The sequence below is a fragment of the Diabrotica virgifera genome, chromosome 5 (genome assembly GCF_917563875.1).
Source record: "Diabrotica virgifera virgifera chromosome 5, PGI_DIABVI_V3a".
Lineage (NCBI taxonomy): Eukaryota > Metazoa > Arthropoda > Insecta > Coleoptera > Chrysomelidae > Diabrotica > Diabrotica virgifera.
The window spans coordinates 64,668,738-64,690,584 of record NC_065447.1 but is presented as its reverse complement, the minus strand read 5'-3'; the positions used below and the strand labels follow the sequence as shown (position 1 = coordinate 64,690,584).

At 32.0% G+C, this 21,847-nt stretch overlaps 1 protein-coding gene across 6 annotated transcripts in view; it reads left to right on the top strand.

The window, feature by feature from the left end:
* The window catches only part of LOC114325167 (3-phosphoinositide-dependent protein kinase 1), a 145,751-nt gene that overhangs the window by 69,344 nt on the left and 54,560 nt on the right, over nt 1-21,847 (top strand). Inside the window, exons 1-2 of one of the 6 annotated variants that reach the window (XM_050650093.1) lie at nt 3,949-4,297; nt 20,744-21,298. The exons of 3 other annotated variants lie outside the window; for them this stretch is intronic. In XM_050650093.1, coding sequence (XP_050506050.1) covers nt 4,171-4,297; nt 20,744-21,298 — 682 coding nt within the window. In that variant the 5' untranslated portion in view covers nt 3,949-4,170. Of the gene's footprint in view, nt 1-3,948; nt 4,298-20,743; nt 21,299-21,847 lie in introns of those variants that run through there. 2 more of the 6 variants (XM_050650091.1, XM_050650089.1) reach the window with 2 other exon arrangements.

Here is a 21,847-nt window from a genome sequence, read left to right as displayed (position 1 = left end):
TTCCCTGTCTGATGAAAATACCTACGCCACCGTAACCATCTTCACGACATTTATTGATAAAGTTATATCCTTTAAGTCTAAAATGATGACCGGATGTGAGCCATATTTCTGATAGAACTATTATATCTGTATGGTAGTTGTTAATATGATGCATAAGACTGCCTTTGTTACTATAAATGGATCTACAATTCCATTGTAATATGGTTAGTTTTTCTGTAATATTTTTAATAGCCATTTTCACTATCTGTGAGAATGGATTCTAAATTATCTTCATTATTATCGAATATTGTAATGATATTGTCCCTGATCTTATTTAATTCAAATTTTCCTTGATTATTAATTATATTTGTAATTAATGAATATATCTGTGAGATAAGTTTATCTCGACAAAACATGAAATTATTCTGTTGTGGAGCGGGTGTATATGGGGGAAGACAAATTTGTCTTTTTTGATGGGAATTTTCTAAATCTGAATTACTAGTGCTTGGAGTCTGAGAAGAAGTCTCAGTTCTTCGCCTTTTAATTGTTTTTGATTCTAATGCGGTTTAATTTGATTTTGGTTTATTTAAAGGAGCATAATAAATTGTTTTGTTTGCTGGTGCTAAATCGGGAAAGTTTTCAAGATTATTTAATATATCAAACCTATTGTTGGTATTAATTTTGGCATAAGCTGGATTGTTAATCGATAATTCGGCATCCTTAAAACTTTTATTTTCGAAAGCCATTACTTTTTTTATATCTTGTTGTTTTTTATACATTGGGCAGTCTCTTGAAATTGAAGGATGATCAGAAGATTTACAGTGAACGCACATTTGCAACTCGAAATTACATTCAGCGGAAGAATGCTCATTTGCACATCGAGAACAACGTGATTTGCCTTTACATTGAACGATATTGTGACCGTAACGTAAACATTTTACACATTGAACAACGGGATGGATGTATGGTTCTACAGGAAAATTAACCATATTTATATTAATAAAGGACGGAATTTTATTACCTTTAAAATTTATTACTACCAATTGTCTATTGACAAATTCTTCTTTTTTGGTTTCAGCGTTTATAATTTTTCGTTTCATTCTTCTCACTTCCGCCACTGGAACTATGGAATTAATTGCTTTTTTCAAGTATTCTTCAGTAAAAAAGGTATCAACGCCGCGTATTATGCCTCGTTTATGCGTGAAAAATTTTGGAATATAAGCAATCAACTTATTTTTTGTTAATATTTCGTGATTAATTAATAAATTAGCGATTTTGTATGTTCTAAAAATTACCTTAACACGTTTTAAACCTACAGAATGAATATCAATAACGTCATTTCTAAATTCAATTACTTGTTGTAAATAAAAGCCAATTCTGACAGGAAAAAGACGACCAAGATTCTTATCGGTATGTTCCAAAAATACCTGATACGGACCTGCATCCGTCGGTTGATATTTATTATCAAAGTCATATTTTTAGAAATTTGAGGATACTGTATCCATTGAAGAAACATTAATTTGACTATCATTATTATTCATCTGATTATTATTATTTAAATTAACCGAGGGCGGGCCAGGACCGCCCCCGTTACCTGACATTTTCTGTAAAACAAAGCTGTCTTCTAGTTTTCCACAAAGTACCACAAAACAGAAACTATTGATAACACTCTGCACGTGGAAACAAGGCCGGAATGTACCAAAACACTGTCAAAATTAATAATTCTTTGGGACGAACTCCAAAAAACGAACACGACTTTGACAGTTATTTTGGTTAATTAAGTTATATCGGAGATTTTTTGTGTTTTCTGCGTTATTCCTTTAATTTTTAGATTGAGTCTACTTTTATACAGTTGAGTCCGCGAGTCTTTACCCGTGCGTCATTAATACCTGGCGAGATAAAACACATACTTTTTATCTAGCATCATTCTCTTCCATGCATGAAACCAGAGATATGTAAAGAAAATAGATCAGGCTAGTCATATGCCACTCAATGCATCGGGGTGTAACGCCGATATCAAGTACGGTGGTCTAGCTATCTTTGTCTGTCGTGCGAGTGTGAGCGTATCTACCAAGAGGTGGGAATAACAAAACGACAGTGACACACAGGCGGCGGCCATCATATGCTAGAGAGAGAAAGCTAAGCGCCGGTAGAGAGAGATAGATAGACCACCGACCCGAACTGTTCCGCGTTACGCTATTTTTCGAACTGGCCTAATCTATTCTGTTATATCTATGCATGAAACTCATGACAAACCAGCTGCCGTTTATTATTAAGTAACAACACATGTTATTTTTATGAACCATCTAGACTCAGTGCATTGAAAAGAGATAGGTACAAAAAAAGACGATTCGGTATGTTTTCATATTTTAAGCACAATTTGTTTGACGTTTCTGATTTGTTTAATTTTGTGGCTGTCAGTCAGTTGAACTTTTTGCGGTTTTTGTCGAATTTTTGCGTTTTGAAGTTTCTTTATATTACACAAACAGTTGTTTTCACAACTAATTTTATATTGGGCTTTGAAATTTTAAGGTAAATAATTATATTTAGGCAATTAATATTTAAAACATACAAAGCTAACGTCATTCACACAGTAAAGAAATGACTGTGTTTAGATTTCCGTCAAAGTGAATAAAATAACAAAAATAAAATATGTTATTGGATTTTTTTATAAATTGTTTATTTATTTATTAATCAATAATAATAAAAGAATTTATTAAGCTACTTCAAATGTAGCTGTAATTCTGCGCAAAAATTTTGAAGCAAAACTTACATTTGACATTCTATATATTTGATAACGTCAAATTTTATAATAAAACCCGTAATCGGAACAGTAGCCACTTTCTGTCAGTTGTTGTTGCGTGAAATAGATTTCCGACTTATCTCGTATGCTTTAAGTGATGACGCACGGGTAAAGACTCGCGGACTCAACTGTATAAAGTTTTTTAGAACTCTTTAGCCGACGTATTACTATAATAGGTATAATATTTATGGATTACCGTCGAAACCCGACGATGATCAACCAAAAAAGAAGATGTATTTGGTATGATTTTCCTAGTGTCTTTCTTGGGGGCGAATCTGTCTTTTTAGTTTACTCTTCCTGGGATAAAAACAGGGATGAGATATTTTTAACCCAGACTGCCTTATTTTCGTTCTTAAAAATATAATCCATTTGATTCAAAAAAAAATATTTTTATATAATTTCCATTTTTTTAAATTTTGTAAAATACATTAATTTATTTCATTTTAAATTTTTAAATTTAATCAACTATTCTGGGTCCGCTACTGGTAATTAACATCACTTTGACGTAAAATGTGCGCTTAAAGGAGGTAAAAATTCAAAAAATCAATCAATTCGAAAAATGTGTTCTCGTTTCTCTATATAAATAACCTAAAATTTACTAAAAAAGTCTCATTTTATAACCATTTTTCTTTAATTCCATCCTTTTATCACAGAAAATTATGAACATTGTAAAATATTTTCTTAAATATTTTAAACATATTATTATTTCCTCTTGTTAATACAACCTGTACTTAATAGTAATACTTTAAGAAATTTTCAAATAAAATCTTTGAATTTGAATTATATTTATCCTTTACTTTAATTATTATTATTTTATAGATTGGAATGGGAATTAATTCAGAAAAAATCGGTTAGAGCATAGCAAATAGCATAGTGATATTCTATTGACGAGTGAGAGCTATTGAATAGATGTTGATAAGAAAAGGACGCAAGATACTGTGTCGTGATACCCTGTATTTCCAAAGCACACCCAGAACAGTGCGGAATTTTCTATTCAAAAAAATTAAAATATAAATTTATTCATGCAACCCGATTAATCCTTTTATTAATTGAAAGTGACGGCATAATATACGTATATTGATAAATATCCAATTAAAAATATCAAGAGTATTGTTGTCATGATTATGTGGGACGAAGTATAAATTTTAACTGTTCTATTCACTACAATGCAATCACAATGCAATGACGTATACTAGTGAGTGACGTATTTATGGGATAATTTCCAAGGTATTTTATTTACAAAAATATGTCATCAATGGGAAATCACTCACCGCAAATAAAACCAACATTATAAATTTGGAAAATATTTGCTGTTATTTACGTAATAGGTGTTTTACTTTCCCGGTAGAGTGATCGTCTGTCGTCTAGTCTGAAGTTTATAAATCAAAATGCCACCAGCAGAAGAAGTTCGTAAAAGGACCTCAGATGATTACATTTTTGGGAAAGTTGTGGGAGAAGGCAGTTTCAGCACTGTCTATTTAGCTAAAGACATACACACACATAAAGAACATGCCAGTAAGTACCATAATGTCGCTACTAATTTATCTTTGTATTGTTACATTGATACACTGATTAAGACTTTTGTAAATTTGTAATGTAGCCACACAACTTAGGAGAAATTGTGCAATAATACAAAACAAATCAAATTCAACTGGAAGATTTTTCAAAACAGTGGGATCTTCCTTTTGGTTAAACAAACCAATGCAACAACCCTTTATGAATAGGTAAACTACACAACATAAATCCTATTTATGAAATAAGAACACCAAGTTTTCTCATATTTAGTATTGTTTAAAACGTTAATCAATATTTTTTTCCTTCTTTTATGACATTTGGAAATTGCGCCCATTTAACCAGCAACACTTCTTAAAATCAATGTCTGACCATACACCAAGACCATTACGAATCCAATCGAACAGTCAATAGCAGGGAAGGGAAAAAACTTTTTGCACCCAGGTCGTTCAGGGTGACTAACCACAGACTAAGTAGGGATACGGGGTATTATTAATATACACAACTAATTTTATAATCTAAAGTTTCAATTTACACGACTTAACATAATCTAGAGGAATCCTAAAGATTGACAGTTTGTTCCAAGCTAGTAAGTTCATCAGATTATATGGGGATAAACATTTCTTGCAATAGCTGCATATTCAATAGATTTCTGTGTGTCACATATTTGTCACATGCAAAAAATATATATGATCCAAGTCCCTTATTGTACTGCAATTTTCGTACAAATCCGACTGTATTACATTGATTTTATATACAATGATGTTAAAAAGTCCTGCATCACCTTACCAAATACGCGGTCTGTAGTTGATTTTTCCTTGTTCAGCATACTTCTTAATGACTCTAATTACAGTAGATTGATTACAGTTTACTGTGGATGCTATTTCACGACTAGATTTGTCGTTTTTATGGTGAAAAATAATTTCAAAACGCTTTTCGTTCGATAATTTAGTTTGTTTGGTCTGGGATGACATTTTGACCTTTTTATCAAAAATCAAAGAGCAAATAAATGTGTTAGGGTAACTATAGTGTTTATATAGTCAAAATATGTGGCAAATTTGTCATTAAGATTCAATTTAATAGTACTTTAATGACTTAATAATCACCTCATAATTTTCTCGGATTATAGGAAATCCCTTCAATCAGATTATTTTAATCTTTTCTGTAGAATTTTAAGCTAGTAATTAAAAAAACATTAGTAAGTATACCGATAATGCTAATTACAAGCACAAACTTAAAATGAATTAGTGAAAATATACAAAAAACCTCAAAAACTATAAGGCACTTAGGTGATGCAGGACTTTTTAACACCACTGTAGATGTGCGGTATAACAGTCATGGCCAAATTTTAGTCCAGAGATAGTAACAATATCGTGTCTTACAAAATCTAATTTTTTATGCCAATAATCTGTCGGGATTTTCGGATGTAAAAGAGTATACCTTGTCAGACAATTTATACAGCATTGATTCCATTGAAGTTTCCAGTTATCATGTCAGTCTGGTTCCATATCAGTCTGGTTGTACTTACGGTTATACATTCTTGAAGTCCAATATCACTCAATGTTTCCTCGCCACTGAAAATGCTCTCTTTTGCCAACTGATCTACTTTTTCATTATTTTCAAGACCAATATGAGCTTTTATCCATGTGAATACTATATTACACTGCATTGTTGTTAGATTAGATAATAATATTTTTAATTCTTTTATGTAGGGATTTACATTAACAGAATTTCCATCTAGTTGACTAGAGAAACTTTTTAAAGCAGATAATGAGTCAGATTTGTTTATTTGTTTGAGATTTTTATTTTCGGCGTATTAGCATGCTTTTATGATAGCTATGGTTTCTGCTGACAATATTGATGTATTGGAATTAAGTTTAAATTTTTCTTTAACAATTTCCTTCTCAATTAATAGTTAATTTATGATTTCATGGAGAGTTGATATTGTTTTAAATAATAGGTATGTCATTGAATTTGATTAAATGTTTGACACTTTATTTTAAGAGATTTAAACATCAGTTAGGTTTCAAAACTTATTAATTTATTTTTGGCTAGAAATGCCTTTGACCTTTTATCCAGATGTTGTTTGAAGTCATTTATTATTAAATAGCAAAATTTAGTACTACTCAAGAAGAAATGTTTATTTACCTTTTTTGTATTGTTGGATTACACCCAAAAAATCATTAGACAATAATTTTGACAATATCCAGTTATCCACTCTCAGTATCTCTTTAGTTCTCACCTTGTCTATCCACCTCGTTTTACTGGCTGACATCCCACCATAGTTCCACTAAGAGCTATACTATACTTTATTTAACGTTAAGAACAAAACGTTCAGCTTATGCAGATCAGTGTTGATAAAAATCTCAGTCAAGTATTCCTATTAGACTGCCAATATTCATTCTGATGAGACAGTGTGGCATCGGCTCGCTTCTATTGTCCAGAAGAAATACATAGCCCTATCTTCGCAATGTTCCGTTCTTAATGTGAAACGCTCTATATCGTCCCTGCCATTTCCAACTATCGAATGTGAAAAGTGGTACTTTTCAGGAGAGCAAAATAACTCTTTTTTAGAGACTCCTAAATCAGTGCATTGACAAATGGGAAAATTTTTATATTTTTTGTATGTAATGGTTAATCCTTGTTAGATTGATAACAAATTTGAACTGCTTATCATTTTTTTCTTTCCAAAAAATCACATTTGTTACTTTGCTTTTTGTATTAATCAAAGATTTGTTTCGGTCCGATAATTCAAAGTAGCGAATGTATAATAGCGAATAACAAATTGTAAACATGCATTTTATTCTTCTCAGCAGTTTAGCATTTTCGACAGTTTACAGATTACAATTGAATAACTGTTAAATAAATTACAACACAAACTAACGAATGTTACACATTCGACATTTAGCGTTGTACAAATATACCTTTAGTTTGGTTATATTTTATACAAAACAAAAGTATTGAGTATAACCATTTTCGTCAGTTTGCAGTCAAACAAATGAAAACATGTTCATATTCGATGGTTTAGACAGCATATTTCCCGTGCTCCTAATCAAGCTACAATAACGAGAATTTGCCACAAGATGTATCACATATAATGCGAGGGTAAGGTATTGAATCTAAAAAATCCGATTTTTTACATTCGATAGTTGGAAATGGTAGGGACGATATGTGTTCTCTCATTATCCATTGTTATAAGGTGACATGCCCAGAGCAATCTTTGTATTTTTGCATAATTTGCTATAGAGGATTCTTTGTAATCTTGATCTAACACATGGTTGAATCTTCTTCTCCACATACCATTGTACCAGGTGGGTCTCAATAAATATCTAGGCATTAATAAAAACATGCCAATAACTTATTTTTGATTTAAGCTGTCATTATCTAAAAATCCTGATGAAGTTTAACCGTCTGTAGACGGTGTTCATTTTTCTAGTTAAATGCAGAATTATAAATATAGCTTAAATGATATTGTTTGGTTTTAAAATATAAATTAAAAAATTAAAATATAAAAACTAACAATATCATTTAAGCTAGGTATATTTATTAACAATTCTGAATTTAACTAGAAAAATGAACTTAAAAAGAAGATACATTTTATTTTATTCCAAAATAAAAGATGTCACAGAAATGAGATTGTATTCATGCATGATCGAAATGAACAAAGAGGATATAAATGAACATGATTATTAGATGGAAACTAGGTGCAATACCTGTATTATTTTTCTAGATGCTGTCTGTTATAAAACAGATCTAAGCCAATTATTGTAAATCCTATACTTATTTATGATACCTATTCCAAAAGTCTAGAACCCTGTGCCAGCTTGTACAGATCTAATAAATGGTACAAAATCTGCATAAACATTTTTTTAGTTATCTCAAATAAATATTAGTTATCCTCATGTGCCAAAAAGTATATTTTGAAGGTGTTCTGTTAGCCATCTGTTCCGGTTGGTTGAAAGGTCATTGACCTTACTAGGGTCTCGTAAGTTCATTTAGAGTTGTACCTTATTATAATTGATTTGGTTCCTTGTATACCCATCTGGCGACATTAATATTACTTTGTGTGTCTTTTTGTGTTGGAACCATGTGCTGGATATTGTCACATTGAGTGATGTTGCAAAATTAATCAGTTGGGTTCGGTTGTTGTTACTATTTTTGTGGGCACTGTGTTTGCGTATTCTAGGGAAGAAGACCAGCTCCTGACTCACTGTGGCATTCATGTCTCCCATTACTATTTTCACACAGTTTCTTGGACACTGTCTATGTGCAGTATCCAGCTTTTCATGGAAATATTCTTTTTTTTTTTAATAATGATTAACAACCAGTAAGTAAGGAACTAATGGCCGGTTTCACCAACGACGAATGGTAGTTTATTCTTGAATAAACTTATTCAACCAATAAACTGACACGTCTATGTTTCATTGACGTCAAATAACATTTTATTTATTAATTTTTCAAATAACTATATATTTACTCTTCAAATAAATTGATAAGTTAATCTTGCTTTAAATATCTAAAACAGAAAATTCGTCAGTTTTACTTTAAATTATCAAAATTATATTGAAACACAATAAAGATATAATCGACTAATAAATTTTATTTGATGAATAAACTATTCATTGATTTATTTGTTGTTGGTGAATCCGGCCCTAAGGCAAGGCTGCAGTTTATCTCCAACACTCTTCAATCATCATTCTCTTTGCCTTATCCCTATGCGGGGTCGGCTTCCCTAATTGCATTTCTCCACACAATTCTATCTTGGGTCATATCAATGTTAATCCCCTTTACCAACATGTCCTGCCTTATCGTCTCCCCCCAGATCTTCTTTGGTCTTCCTCTCCTACTCCTTCCAGGAATCTGCACTTCAGCTATTCTTCGTATTAGGTGACTAACGTCTCGACGTTGAACATGACCAAACCATCTTAACCTATGCTCTCTCATTTTGGCATCAATTGGTGCCACACCTAGACTTCCCCTAATATACTCGTTTCTAATTTTATCCTTCTTTGTCACCCCACTCATCCATCTAAGCATTCTCATTTCTGCCACATGCATTCGTTGTTCCTCTTTCCTTTTTACTGCCCAACATTCAGGTCCGTACATCATAGCCGGTCTTATGGCTGTTTTATAGAATTTTCCCTTCAGCTTCATTGGAATTTTTCTGTCACACAACACACCACTCGCTTCTTTCCACTTCATCCATCCAGCCCTAATTCTACTGCATGCATCTCCTGCTGTAATACCGTTCCTAGGTACTTAAAACTGTTGCTTTTCACAATCATTTCACCATCCAAAGATACCATTTTATTTGTAGTAACTCCGTCTTTAAATGAACATTCCAAATACTCTGTTTTTGTCCTACTAAGTTTTAAACCATTTTCCTCCAGAGCTTGTCTCCACTTTTCCAGTTTTTGTTCTAAATCTCTTTCACTATTTCCTATTAACACTACATCATCAGCATACATTAGGCACCATGGAATTCTACCCTGTAGTTTTGCTGTTATCCGGTCCAAAGCTAATGAGAATAAATAAGGACTAAGCACCGAGCCTTGGTGCAATCCTACGTTCACCTGAAATTTATCAGTCTCTCCCACACCTGTCCTATAACACTAGTCGTTACTCCCTCATACATATCTCTCACAATCTTTATATATTCGCCAGGGACTCCTTTCTTGAGTGCCCACCACAGAATCTCTCGAGGAACTCTATCATATGCTTTCTCAAGATCAATGAATACTATATGAGCGTTGGTCTCTTTATTCCTGTATTTTTCCATCAGTTGCCTTGCAATGAAAATTGCAAATGTTGTTGATCTGCACTGCTAAAGCCAAATTGATTATCGGATATTTCGGTTTCTTCACGTATCCGTCTATCAATTACTCTCTCCCATATTTTCATGGTGTGGCTAAGTAGTTTTATAGCCCTGTAGTTTGTACATTGTTGTATGTCTCCCTTGTTTTTGTAGACAGGTACTAGTATACTGCTTCTCCATTCATCTGGCATTTGTCCAACTTCCATAATTCTATTAAATAGACCTTCTAGCCAACTTATTCCTCTCTCTCCCAATGCTCTCCATATTTCCCCAGGAATACCAACAATCTTCAATATCTACCTGAATGGGGCACTGAAAAAATGGAGATCATGCTCTGGAATGGGTATACCATTAAATAGATATTTATTTAATGGCAGACGGGATAACCCTATATACTCTTAATTTTGCATATAATCAAGTAGTCGTCATATAGGATCAGGAAGATCTGCAATTAATACAAGAATACTACTGATGGGGTTTATATGTTTATTTATTTATTTATTTATATATATATTTACGAGCAAAGCTCATTGCAATAAAACATTACAGAAGATATGAAGAACTAACAAAATATTACAAATATACGTAAAATACAATAAGATACAATAAACACTACGACAATAAAGCAAGTCAAAAAGTAAAAATAACAGGTAAAGATATATATGTTAACAAAAATGAAATACATGTGCATAGGCGGAGTTCAAAACAATGAACTAAACTTAGAAGATGGAAAGGTAATTTCGTCATATTCCGAATGTATCTGTTTGGGTTAAATATGGAAAGAAATGAATGTACTGAAACAGAAATTGAAGAATGAATAAAAAAAGGGAAGAAAATAATAAGTGCATTAAACTCACTATTCTGGTAAAAAACTATAAGGAGACAAAAATACAACTATATTACAGTATTTTTAAAAGCACTGTTCTTTATGGATGCAAAACCTGGCAACTGGTTAAATACCTAAATTATTTACATATTTATATTCCAACTTTCATATCAAGTTTTCTTTCAAAACACAATAATATCGAAGTTCAAAAATTTCAGTAAAAAACTTTATTTAACAATAATTAATGTTGTAATCCCAACAGATATTTCAAGCAACTGAGATGTCACAAATAAACAATTTTACAACAATATTAAAATGTTTCTAGATAATATTATGTTTTACCTATCAATTGTTTACATGTGACTGTCAAAGGTTAAAGTTGTATGAATATTATTTATCAACAATTTTTTTTTGACAAAATTAAAATAAATTATTTAATTTTATTTATTTTCTTATATAAAAAAATTTTAAAACCCGTGTTTTATTTGGAAATAGCGAGATATGTCACTTCTTTGTTCTTCTAATACTTATGATCTTTAACTATTTACAGTGACTTTATTAATGTAATTTGATTAACTGCTGGTTTGAATAGTTTGGTGTTTTGCTAAAGAATTAATTGTAGAAAACAGTATTTTTATCAGTACTTATGCTTTTCCTGTCAATGCAAAATATGCCCCTTTTTTTACCAACTTTAATATTTATTCTTCTCTCTTCCGATTATTTCTAACATTTTTGATAACATTGCTGATAGTGGTGTAGGTCTAAAAGACCCTAAACATGTGATGATAGCATCATATTATAAATGATTTCAGACAGTTGCAGTAGTAAATAAATAAATAAATAGTTTATTTGGGGTTATACCAATTACAATAATTACAATCATTAAATAATTCATATCATATTAACAGTTTTAGAACTCAATAATAATTACATACAATTTACACAAAACAAATGAATAGAATAAATACCTAAATGACAGTTTACAGTGACAGCCTACATTGTATTTTAAAAAGGTTTTTTCAGCTTTTTTCGAAAACTATTCAGAGAGCTAGAAAAAAAGTCTACATCTAAACCATTTCCAGATTGACACATTCGTCTTATAGGTCTATTTAAACAATAGTTTGTTTGTTGGAATTCTAAGTGAAAAACGTCCTTAGATCTTGTGCACCTTTGAGGAATCCTAAGACCTACTCTCTGCAAAATTTGAGGCGAATCTATCATTCCCTTTACAATCTTGAAAAGACAAACCAAATCTAGCATTAAACAACGATTTTCTAATGTTGGTATATTAAGCAATTTTAAAATGTCACAATACACTATTAGTCCATGTGGTGAAACCGCTCCCGTCTGAAAAAATTTCTGATTTGGTTTCTTTCTGGATTCCTCAGTATTTTTCAGGTTGCCAGATACTTAAATTGAAGGTTAAACATTAATCTTCAAGATTCTGAAGAGTGATCGCGTTTAACTTTAATTTATACCGTTGTTTTTTAATTGTTAAATATGCATGTTTATCCGATTTTTTTGCCGGTGCCGCGCTCTATTTCAAAAATTTCCTATTTTCCTCTTAATTGTTAAATATGCATGTTTATCCGATTTTTTTGCCGGTGCGGCGCGCTCTATTTCAAAAATCTCCTATTTTCCTCCGAAAAATATTTTTGATGATTCTTTGGGATATTCTAAATAAAAAAAGTTTCTTGACATTTTTCTCAAAAGTTAATAGTTTTAAAGTTATAAGCGATTTAAAATCCCAAAAATGACAAAAAAACGTATTTTCGATTTTTAAATCGCTTATAACTTTAAAACTATTAACTTTTGAGAAAAATGTCAAGAAACTTTTTTTATTTAGAATGTCTTAAAGAATCTATCAGAAATATTTTTCTGAGGAAAATAGGAGATTTTTGGAATAGAGCGCGCCATACCGGCAAAAAAATCGGATGGACATGCATATTTAACAATTAAAAAACAACGATTTAAATTAAGGTTAGACGCGATCACTCTTCAGATTCTTGAAGCTGAATGTTTAAACTTCAATATAAGTATATGGTAACCTCAAAAATACTAATTTAAATATGAGTTTTTAAGCCTCAAAAATGCGTATTTTCGCATTTTTCAGATTTTAAATCGCTTATAACTCGAAAACTATCAATTTTTGAGAAAAATTACAAGATACCTTTCTTGTTTAAAATGACCCAAAAAATCTAAAAATATATATTTCAGAGCAAAAAAACGTGATCTTTTGTATTTGTTTAAAAAATTGTTTAATCAATTTCTGCCCAAAAATTCCGCCCGGCACCCTTCATATTTGTTTAAAGGGGACATTTTTGAATAGGAATCCACAAAGAAACCTAATCAGAAATCTTTTCAGACGAGAGCGGTCTCACCACATGGACTATATATCTTCTGAAGAAATCCCAAATTTATAGCCTACAAAGCGTAGAAATTTTTTCTGAACTTTCTCAATGCTTTCAATATGACATTTATATAAAGGAGACCAAATAGTGCTGGAATATTCCAGAACTGATTTAACCATAGAACAATACACACTTTTAAAACAATCCACATTATTGAATTCTGACAAGGTTCTTTTCAAAAATCCAAGTAATTTAAAAGCTTTATTACAAATAAAATTATAGTGATTTTTGAAACATAAAGTGGGATCAAAAAATACACCTAAATCTTTCAAAGTGTTTGTTGGTTCCAGAAATATATTATTTATAGAGTAATTAAAACAGATAGGTTGTGAGTTTCTAAAATAGCGCATTATTTTACATTTATCGATATTAAGTGAAAGGTCATTCTTTATACACCATTGTGAGAAATTGTTTACATCTTTTTGCCTTTTTACACAGTCTCTAATATCCTTAATAATTCTAAAAATTTTCAAATCATCAGCATACAACAAAATAACACAATTTTCAAAGGTTTCCAAAATGTCATTTATGAAACAAATAAAAAGAATAGTCGATAAATGACCATCCTGTGGGACGCCAGACCTAACCAAAATCTCTTCAGAAAGACAGTTCTTGACTTTGACAACCTGAAGCCTGTCTTGTCAGGTAGCTCTCCAACCACTCAAGTAGGGATCAATGAATTCCTAGTGCTTCTAGTTTTTTTATAAGAATCTTGATGTTAACCCGATCGAATGCCTTTGAGAAGTCGGTATAGATCACATCGACCTGAGCCCCCTTCCCAAAGGCATCTAAAATGAATTCTTCTAGGATCACTAGATTTGTGGTTGTAGACCTACCCGACATAAAGCCGTGTTGTTCAGGAATAATTAAACTTTTAATTGAAAAAAATATTTTTGAAGCAATAATTGACTCAAAAATCTTTGCAAAAATAGAAATTTTGGAAATGGGTCTGTAATTTTCTATACATGTTTTACTCAGTGAATAATTGACTCAAAAATCTTTGCAAAAATAGAAATTTTGGAAATGGGTCTGTAATTTTCTATACATGTTTTACTCAGTGGCGGTTTCTCCATAAGTGCACATGTGCACGTGAACCCCCAAAATTATTTTCACACCAACATTCATATATACCCTATTCCACGAACATACGCCTGTTTTGAAATACTTCGACAACGAATATTTTACTGTGCAAAATAAGAAGAACGAAAGTAAATTGCAAATTACATTGCTGTTTATTGGAATAATTATTAGCGGCATTTACTTTCGTACTTCTTATGTTGCACAGTAAAATATTCGTTGTCGAAGTAATCCAAAACAGGCGTATGTTCGTGGAATGGCCCATATGTAATATTTATCATTCTATAAATAACATTTTAATCTAACTATACAGTAATTGAAATTCGAAATAACAGATCCAAGGAGTTTATAAGTATCTAATAGGTAACATTTAATTATTTTTATTATATTTCAAAGGAGAAAGTTCACGGATGCGAGGCCTTAGACAGAACCCCGCGTTCACCGCTCTCACAGTGGTTCCTATACCAATGACTTTTCATACGAAAAAATACTACTCACCACCCACACCGCTACCCGCTATAGCCCACAAGTTTAGATGGCCAAAGGATCACAAGTTGGATGTGATCTTATGGCATGATCTTTGGTGTTTTCAACGTGCACGGCACACGTATGTTTAAATTTTGCTTTCATGAAGTTCGAATTTCGGAACTATATTAAGAATGGAAGGATTTGTGGACGTAAATGTTAGCGTGGAATATTTAAAATCAATTAAATTTTCTTCATTATATTTAGAAGAAAAATTAAAAATGCCGAAACCAAATTTGTTAATTAAGAATGTACCAAAGTGCAAACGTCGGGATTATAAATGATTATTTAAAATGGAGATTTGTGTAAAAACTTACAAATTGTGTAGGTGTGAAGCACATATTTGGAGAAGAGGAAGCATAATGAATAAAATAGAAGATGCGATTTTAACTATCCAGTTGGAATTCCACATTGTAATTCTCCAATTATGTACTTGTTACGATGCCAGTGACAACTGCAGAAACAGAACGATGTCTCTCTGCATTGAAACGTATCAAAACTTTCCTTAGAATAGCTATGGGCCAGGATCGATTAACTGCACTCGCAATGTTTTCAATAAAAAAAAAATGATTCAAGAAATTCCAAATTTTACTGAATTTGTTTGTGAATAATTTATCTAAAAAATAACAGGCGACTGACTTTCGTTACAAAACTTGCTTGTAACATTTAAACACTAAATTATAATTTTAAGTCAATAAAATACATTATTTATTGTAATTTTTAATAAGGTCCTTTGATTTTTACAATTCGAAGACACTCAAAAACCTTTACCTACGGAAATAGGGTCTCAAGGTCTTTTTATATGTTAACATTATGTGTGCACCCCCAATATTTTACTACCATTCTTAAAAATAGGAGAAATATAACTTTTTTTCCACTCTTCTGGGAAAGTGCCAGTACTTAATGATAAAAGAAAAATCTTTAGTAATACAGGAGACAGAGCAAAACGACATGTATGTACAAAATAAGGTGAAATTTCATCAGGGCCACTACTAAGTTTTAGATTTAATTTTTCTAACTTATTAAAAATATCTATTAGACTAATATCACAGCTGCTTAAACAAATTGTTTTATTACAATCAAAGCTTGGAATATCACAGTTATTGTTATCTACATATGACTAAGAGAAATGCTGTTTAAAAAAATTTGAAATTTCTGATGGATTGTTTGACTCATTGTTGTCATAGGTCATGTTGTTTGGTAAGTCATAATGTTTATTTTTACTGTGTACATAACTCCAGAATTCTTTGGAATTAGTCATGTTTTGTTCCAAAGTTTTTATGGTTTGACTTTTACATTGCTCAGCTAAGACTTTGCATTCTCTCCAACCAAGTCATCACAACCCAGTTGTCCACTCCATATAATACAACAGAGAAACTTTAACATCTAAATGTTATTACTAATCGCATATTGAAACTCTGGTCATGTTCCTTTTTTAAAATACTTCGCAAATACAAAACTTGTTCATTTACTCTAATGTCATTTGCATTTACTCTTGTTTTTTAATACTACATCAACACAAAAGTAAAGACAAGTCTTATTGACGACGAAGTAGTTTTCAATCCTAATAGTAAATTATTAATATTGAAAATATTAAAAATATTACTAAAAGATTTTTAAATTGAAAACTTATTGGTACACTTTCCTGGTGACACCTCCAAGACTTCTACAATTTGCAAGTCAAATGGATGCTGCAGTGAAGACGAGAGGGAAGGAATTCTACACTATGCAATTCACATCCCCATTGCCACTGAAGTGATGATAGTAGGTGGCTAGCGCCATCTGGCATTGAAAGACGAAGTAGTTTTCAATCCTAATAGTAAATTATTAATATTGAAAATATTAATAATATTACTAAAAGATTTTTAAATTGAAAGCTTATTGGTACACTTTCCTTGGAACTTTGGAACTTTACCAGCTGCAGACGGGGGATGTGAATTGCATAGTGTAGAATTCCTTCCCTCTCGTCTTCACTGCAGCATCCATTTGACTTGCAAATTGTAGAAGTCTTGGAGGTGTCACCAGGAAAGTGTACCAATAAGTTTTCAATTTAAAAATCTTTTAGTAATATTTTTAATATTTTCAATATTAATAATTTACTATTAGGATTGAAAACTACTTCGTCTTTCAATGCCAGATGGCGCTAGCCACCTACTATCATCACTTCAGTTGCAATGGGTGGGAAAACCTCTCGATGCGAATCAGTTAAAATATGGAGAACAGTGCCTACGTTCTTTCCGATGAAGGCTCCAATAAGAGCCGAAAATCGTGATTCAAGGGACTGGACTGCACTCCGTATTCTAATTGAAAAGTAAGATTGTTTTGCCTTCGCATTGCAACTGAATAAAAATGGTATACATTTTTATTTTATAGTTGTATTACTCCGTAGAGTAACTAGGTGCATTTTTCCGTTGGAACTTTACCAGCTGCAGACGGGGGATGTGAATTGCGTAGTGTAGAATTCCTTCCCTCTCGTCTTCACTGCAGCATCCATTTGACTTGCAAATTGTAGAAGTCTTGGAGGTGTCACCAGGAAAGTGTACCAATAAGTTTTCAATTTAAAAATCTTTTAGTAATATTTTTAATATTTTCAATATTAATAATTTACTATTAGGATTGAAAACTACTTCGTCTTTCAATGCCAGATGGCGCTAGCCACCTACTATCATCACTTCAGTTGCAATGGGTGGGAAAACCTCTCGATGCGAATCAGTTAAAATATGGAGAACAGTGCCTACGTTCTTTCCGATGAAGGCTCCAATAAGAGCCGAAAATCGCGATTCAAGGGACTGGACTGCACTCCGTATTCTAATTGAAAAGTAAGATTGTTTTGCATCTGAATAAAAATGGTATACATTTTTATTTTACAAGTCTTATTAATAAAGAAATCAACCTATGCAATAGAGAATAGAGTATTGGAGTACAAGACAGAATTTTTGAATGTAGCACTAAGAGGAACCATGGACTTATTAATGTTTTGAGAGCTATAATAAATATGAAAAAAAATGCATGTTTTCGATTAGATTCCATCTTGTTGGGTGTTTTTTTTTGTTATCAATTTGTATCCTTGTTGTCGGAGATTTAGTCTGAACTTTGCTCTTACTGTTACATCATGGACCATGTTTTTGTTGTTGGTTAAGACCAGACCAGTTTCATTTTTGGTCACTCCATCTGTCTTCCCCCAGGTCCATTTTCTTTGGGGAATTTTTTTTGAAAAAGCTATTTATTGCAAAGTGGCCATTTCGCACCAAGACACTCAAAAACATTTCCCTGCTTCCATTTTTTTGTCTGAATCCATAGGGACGTAATAGTTAAGTTTCAATATGCCAACACCACCTATTTTTTCTTTGTTTCCCATATCGATGGTGAAAGTTCCCAACGTCCTATGTCAATTTTTGGATATTTTGTTCTGTTACCCTTAAATTAAGCAGAAATATGTATTTAATAAGTGTTACCCCCCCCCTTATTAACTTATTTGTTTTTAGCACATAAGCAAAACTTTCGGACAGGTCGATTTTTAAAATAATCATGGTATATTATAGCATCAATGTTTCGAACTTTACGCGATCCCTCTTCAGGTGACAGGCACAACTTTGATTTTTTTAAATGGGAAAGTACATCATGTGACACCTCATTTAAAAGCTTTTGAAATACTGATTACAAAAATGTATAATACATTAATGCTTTTTAATGGCGTAGGCGCAAAATTTCGTTAGAATTATTTTTAAACACATTTATTTTTTTCGAATCGTGAGAAAAGTAATAAATACTTTTGAAAAATTTAAACTCAGAATGAAAGATTACATTATTACCGAGACTGAAACTCCCTTAGAATAAACAAAAAGTTTCTTTTGAATGAGATATTTGAAATTAAAAATCAGACTAAATTTTATCTCTTTTTCACCCCTGTGACTTATTAAAATAATCATTATAGAAGTTCTCAGGGACGTTTAACCCTCGATAATATTGTAATATTTCATTATGCGTTTAAATTTTTCAAAAATACTTATTAGTTTTCTCAGGATTCGAAAAAAATAAATGCGTTTAAAAACAATTCAAAACAAATTTTGCGCCTACCACCTTAAAAAGGATTAAAGTATTATACATTTTTGTAATCAGTATGTCAAAAGCTTTTAAATGAGGTGTCACAGACATGATGTACTATTCCATTTAAAAAAAATCAAAGTTGTGTCTGTGACCTGAAGAGGAATCGCGTAAAGTTCGAAACATTGATGCTATAAGCGAAATATTGATAAGTACTATGATCATTTTAAAAATCAACCTGTCCGAGCGTTTTGCTTATGTGTAGAGACCGACCGATTAATCGGCTTCGGCATCGGCTTCGGCCACCTTCGGCCAATATTTAAACCTTCGGCCAAAATTCGGCTTCGGCCAAAACGAAGCCGAAGGTTTCGCCGAAGGTGGAATAATAAAATGCTCTGAGTATACTATACTATATAAATAATCTCTAAACAATATGCTTCGGCGAGCCTTTGATACTTTGAATAATATTTACACCCTATTTTATACCCTAATAAACCAAAACGTTTTACAAACTTTCAGATAGTAGGTAGAATATAAATTTTAACAATAGGCCAAGATGTCTCAAAGATCTTCATTTGAATATTTATCACCTAGTAAAATTCTGAGAAACTATAATAGTTTTATTGTATTTGTTAAAACTCAAGATTACTGGTGTTTTGACTACCTAAATATTAATGGCAAAACATCGACCATCGACTATCCCTACTATAAATGCAAATATTTAGTCACCTTCGGCTTAGGCTTCGGCTTCGGCCGAAGGTATCCTTCAGGCCGAACTTCGGCATCGGCTTCGGCTTCGGCCAAAAAAGTCACATTCGGTCGGTCTCTACTTATGTGCTAAAAATAAATAACTTAAGGGGGGTAACACTTATTCCAGCGCACTGTATAAGCCAATTAATGAAATAACGGCATAGGAGCTGTAAATAGTAAAAATACATATTTATCTTTAATTTAGAACAAAATAAAATAGCCAAAAATTGACATAGGAGGTTGGGAACTTTCACCATCGATATATAGGAAAGTTTATGCCGTGATTTCAAAGTTTCACATTCCTCTCCTTCACATCTTACTTCACAGAGGCCCATAATGCCCAATGTATGTGTTTTAACTCTTCATCTCGTTCCAGTTACTTTTCCTCAGGTGATAGTGTTATGTATTTCTCATGATCATCTTTCAGTGCGTCACAGTTTTTCGATTTCTTTCTAACTCATTAAATTGTATGTGACAGAAAAAAGGCACGTCGGTGATTACATTTCGTCGGTGACATTTTTATAACATTTATTCTAGTTATTCTAGTTGTCGATAGATGGCGCCATAATAAAAAAATAATTTTTTTTTAATTAGATAATAATATTACAAATATAATCTGTATAATTTATAAGACTATACAAATCAAAGAAAATACCATTTTATAAATGCAAGAAACACTTTTGATTTGTTTTTATTCCAAATTGAAAATAAACTGTGACAGCTGTCAGATTTAACTAAAATGTCATGTTAGAATAAATGTCATAAATGTGTATTATCACGGACTTACCCTTTTTCCTATCATTTGTTACGCACTGAAAAATGATCATGAGAAATACTGTACATTGTACGTGGTGATATACATTTGTTGTCGTCCATGGTAGCCAGATCTGACCGTGGGATTCCACTAATTATACAGTTCTGTTTTATTGTTTCAGATGAAGGAACAAACACATTTTTGATATTGTTTTGAGATTTGAAATTAATTTCTTCTTTTTTTTTAGTTAAAGTTCTGGAGAAGTCACATATTATTAGGGAAAGAAAAACTGAACATGTGATGAGAGAAAAGGAAGTACTGAGAATTGTAGGAAATGCCTGTCCATATATTGTGAGACTGTATTGGACCTTTCAAGATCTTGAACGTCTATATTTTGTTCTAAGTTATGCAAAAAATGGTGACTTATTCACACAGATTGAAAAACATGACCAACTAAGTATTGAATGCACCAGATATTATTTGGCAGAACTTACTTTAGGATTAGAATATCTACATAGTAAAAATATTATTCATAGAGATTTAAAGCCCGAGAATATTTTATTTGATGAAAATTGGCATATAGTAATAACAGACTTTGGCAGTTCTAAGATTCTCGATGACACGGGTGGTGATGATTTAGTTAAGAATGTTGATTCAGGAAGAAGAAGGAAAAGTTTTGAAGGAACAGCTCAGTTTATTAGCCCTGAAATGCTAGGAGAATATACCTCTGGTTGTTCTTCTGATCTGTGGGCACTGGGTTGTATAGCATACCAGATGGCTTGTGGAGATATGCCATTTACAGGTAATTCATTATTTTTAATAATTGGCCTGGATCCCGCGTACCAAAGAAAGTTTATTAATACCAAGCTGAAAATTTGTTATTAGCTTAACGGTGTCTATTCGGACAATCTTTGATGTACGGGAACACTGGAATAGGGGAAGTTTTAATTGTGGAACAGGTTACAGGTTTGGAACGTCAGACTACGAAAACGTCCCATGTATTTTGCCGGACAGAACTTTCAATTGATTTGATACCCTTTCATTAAACTCTCATGCAGAAATCAGACTACTATTTATCAGCAACATAATTCCTGTCATTTGACATGTTCTACGTGTGGGACTTATTAGTCCGACAATGCCCAGTTGGTGATCAATAGCAGTCTGATTTTTGGATGAGAGTTTAATGAAAAGATAACAAATCAATTCTAAGTTCTGTCTGACAAAATACATGGGACGTTTTCTTAGTGTGACGTCCAAACCTGTAACTTGTTCCACAATTAAAACTTCCCCTGTTTCAGCGTTCCCATACATCAAAGTTTGTCCGACTAGACACCGTTAAGCTATAAACAAA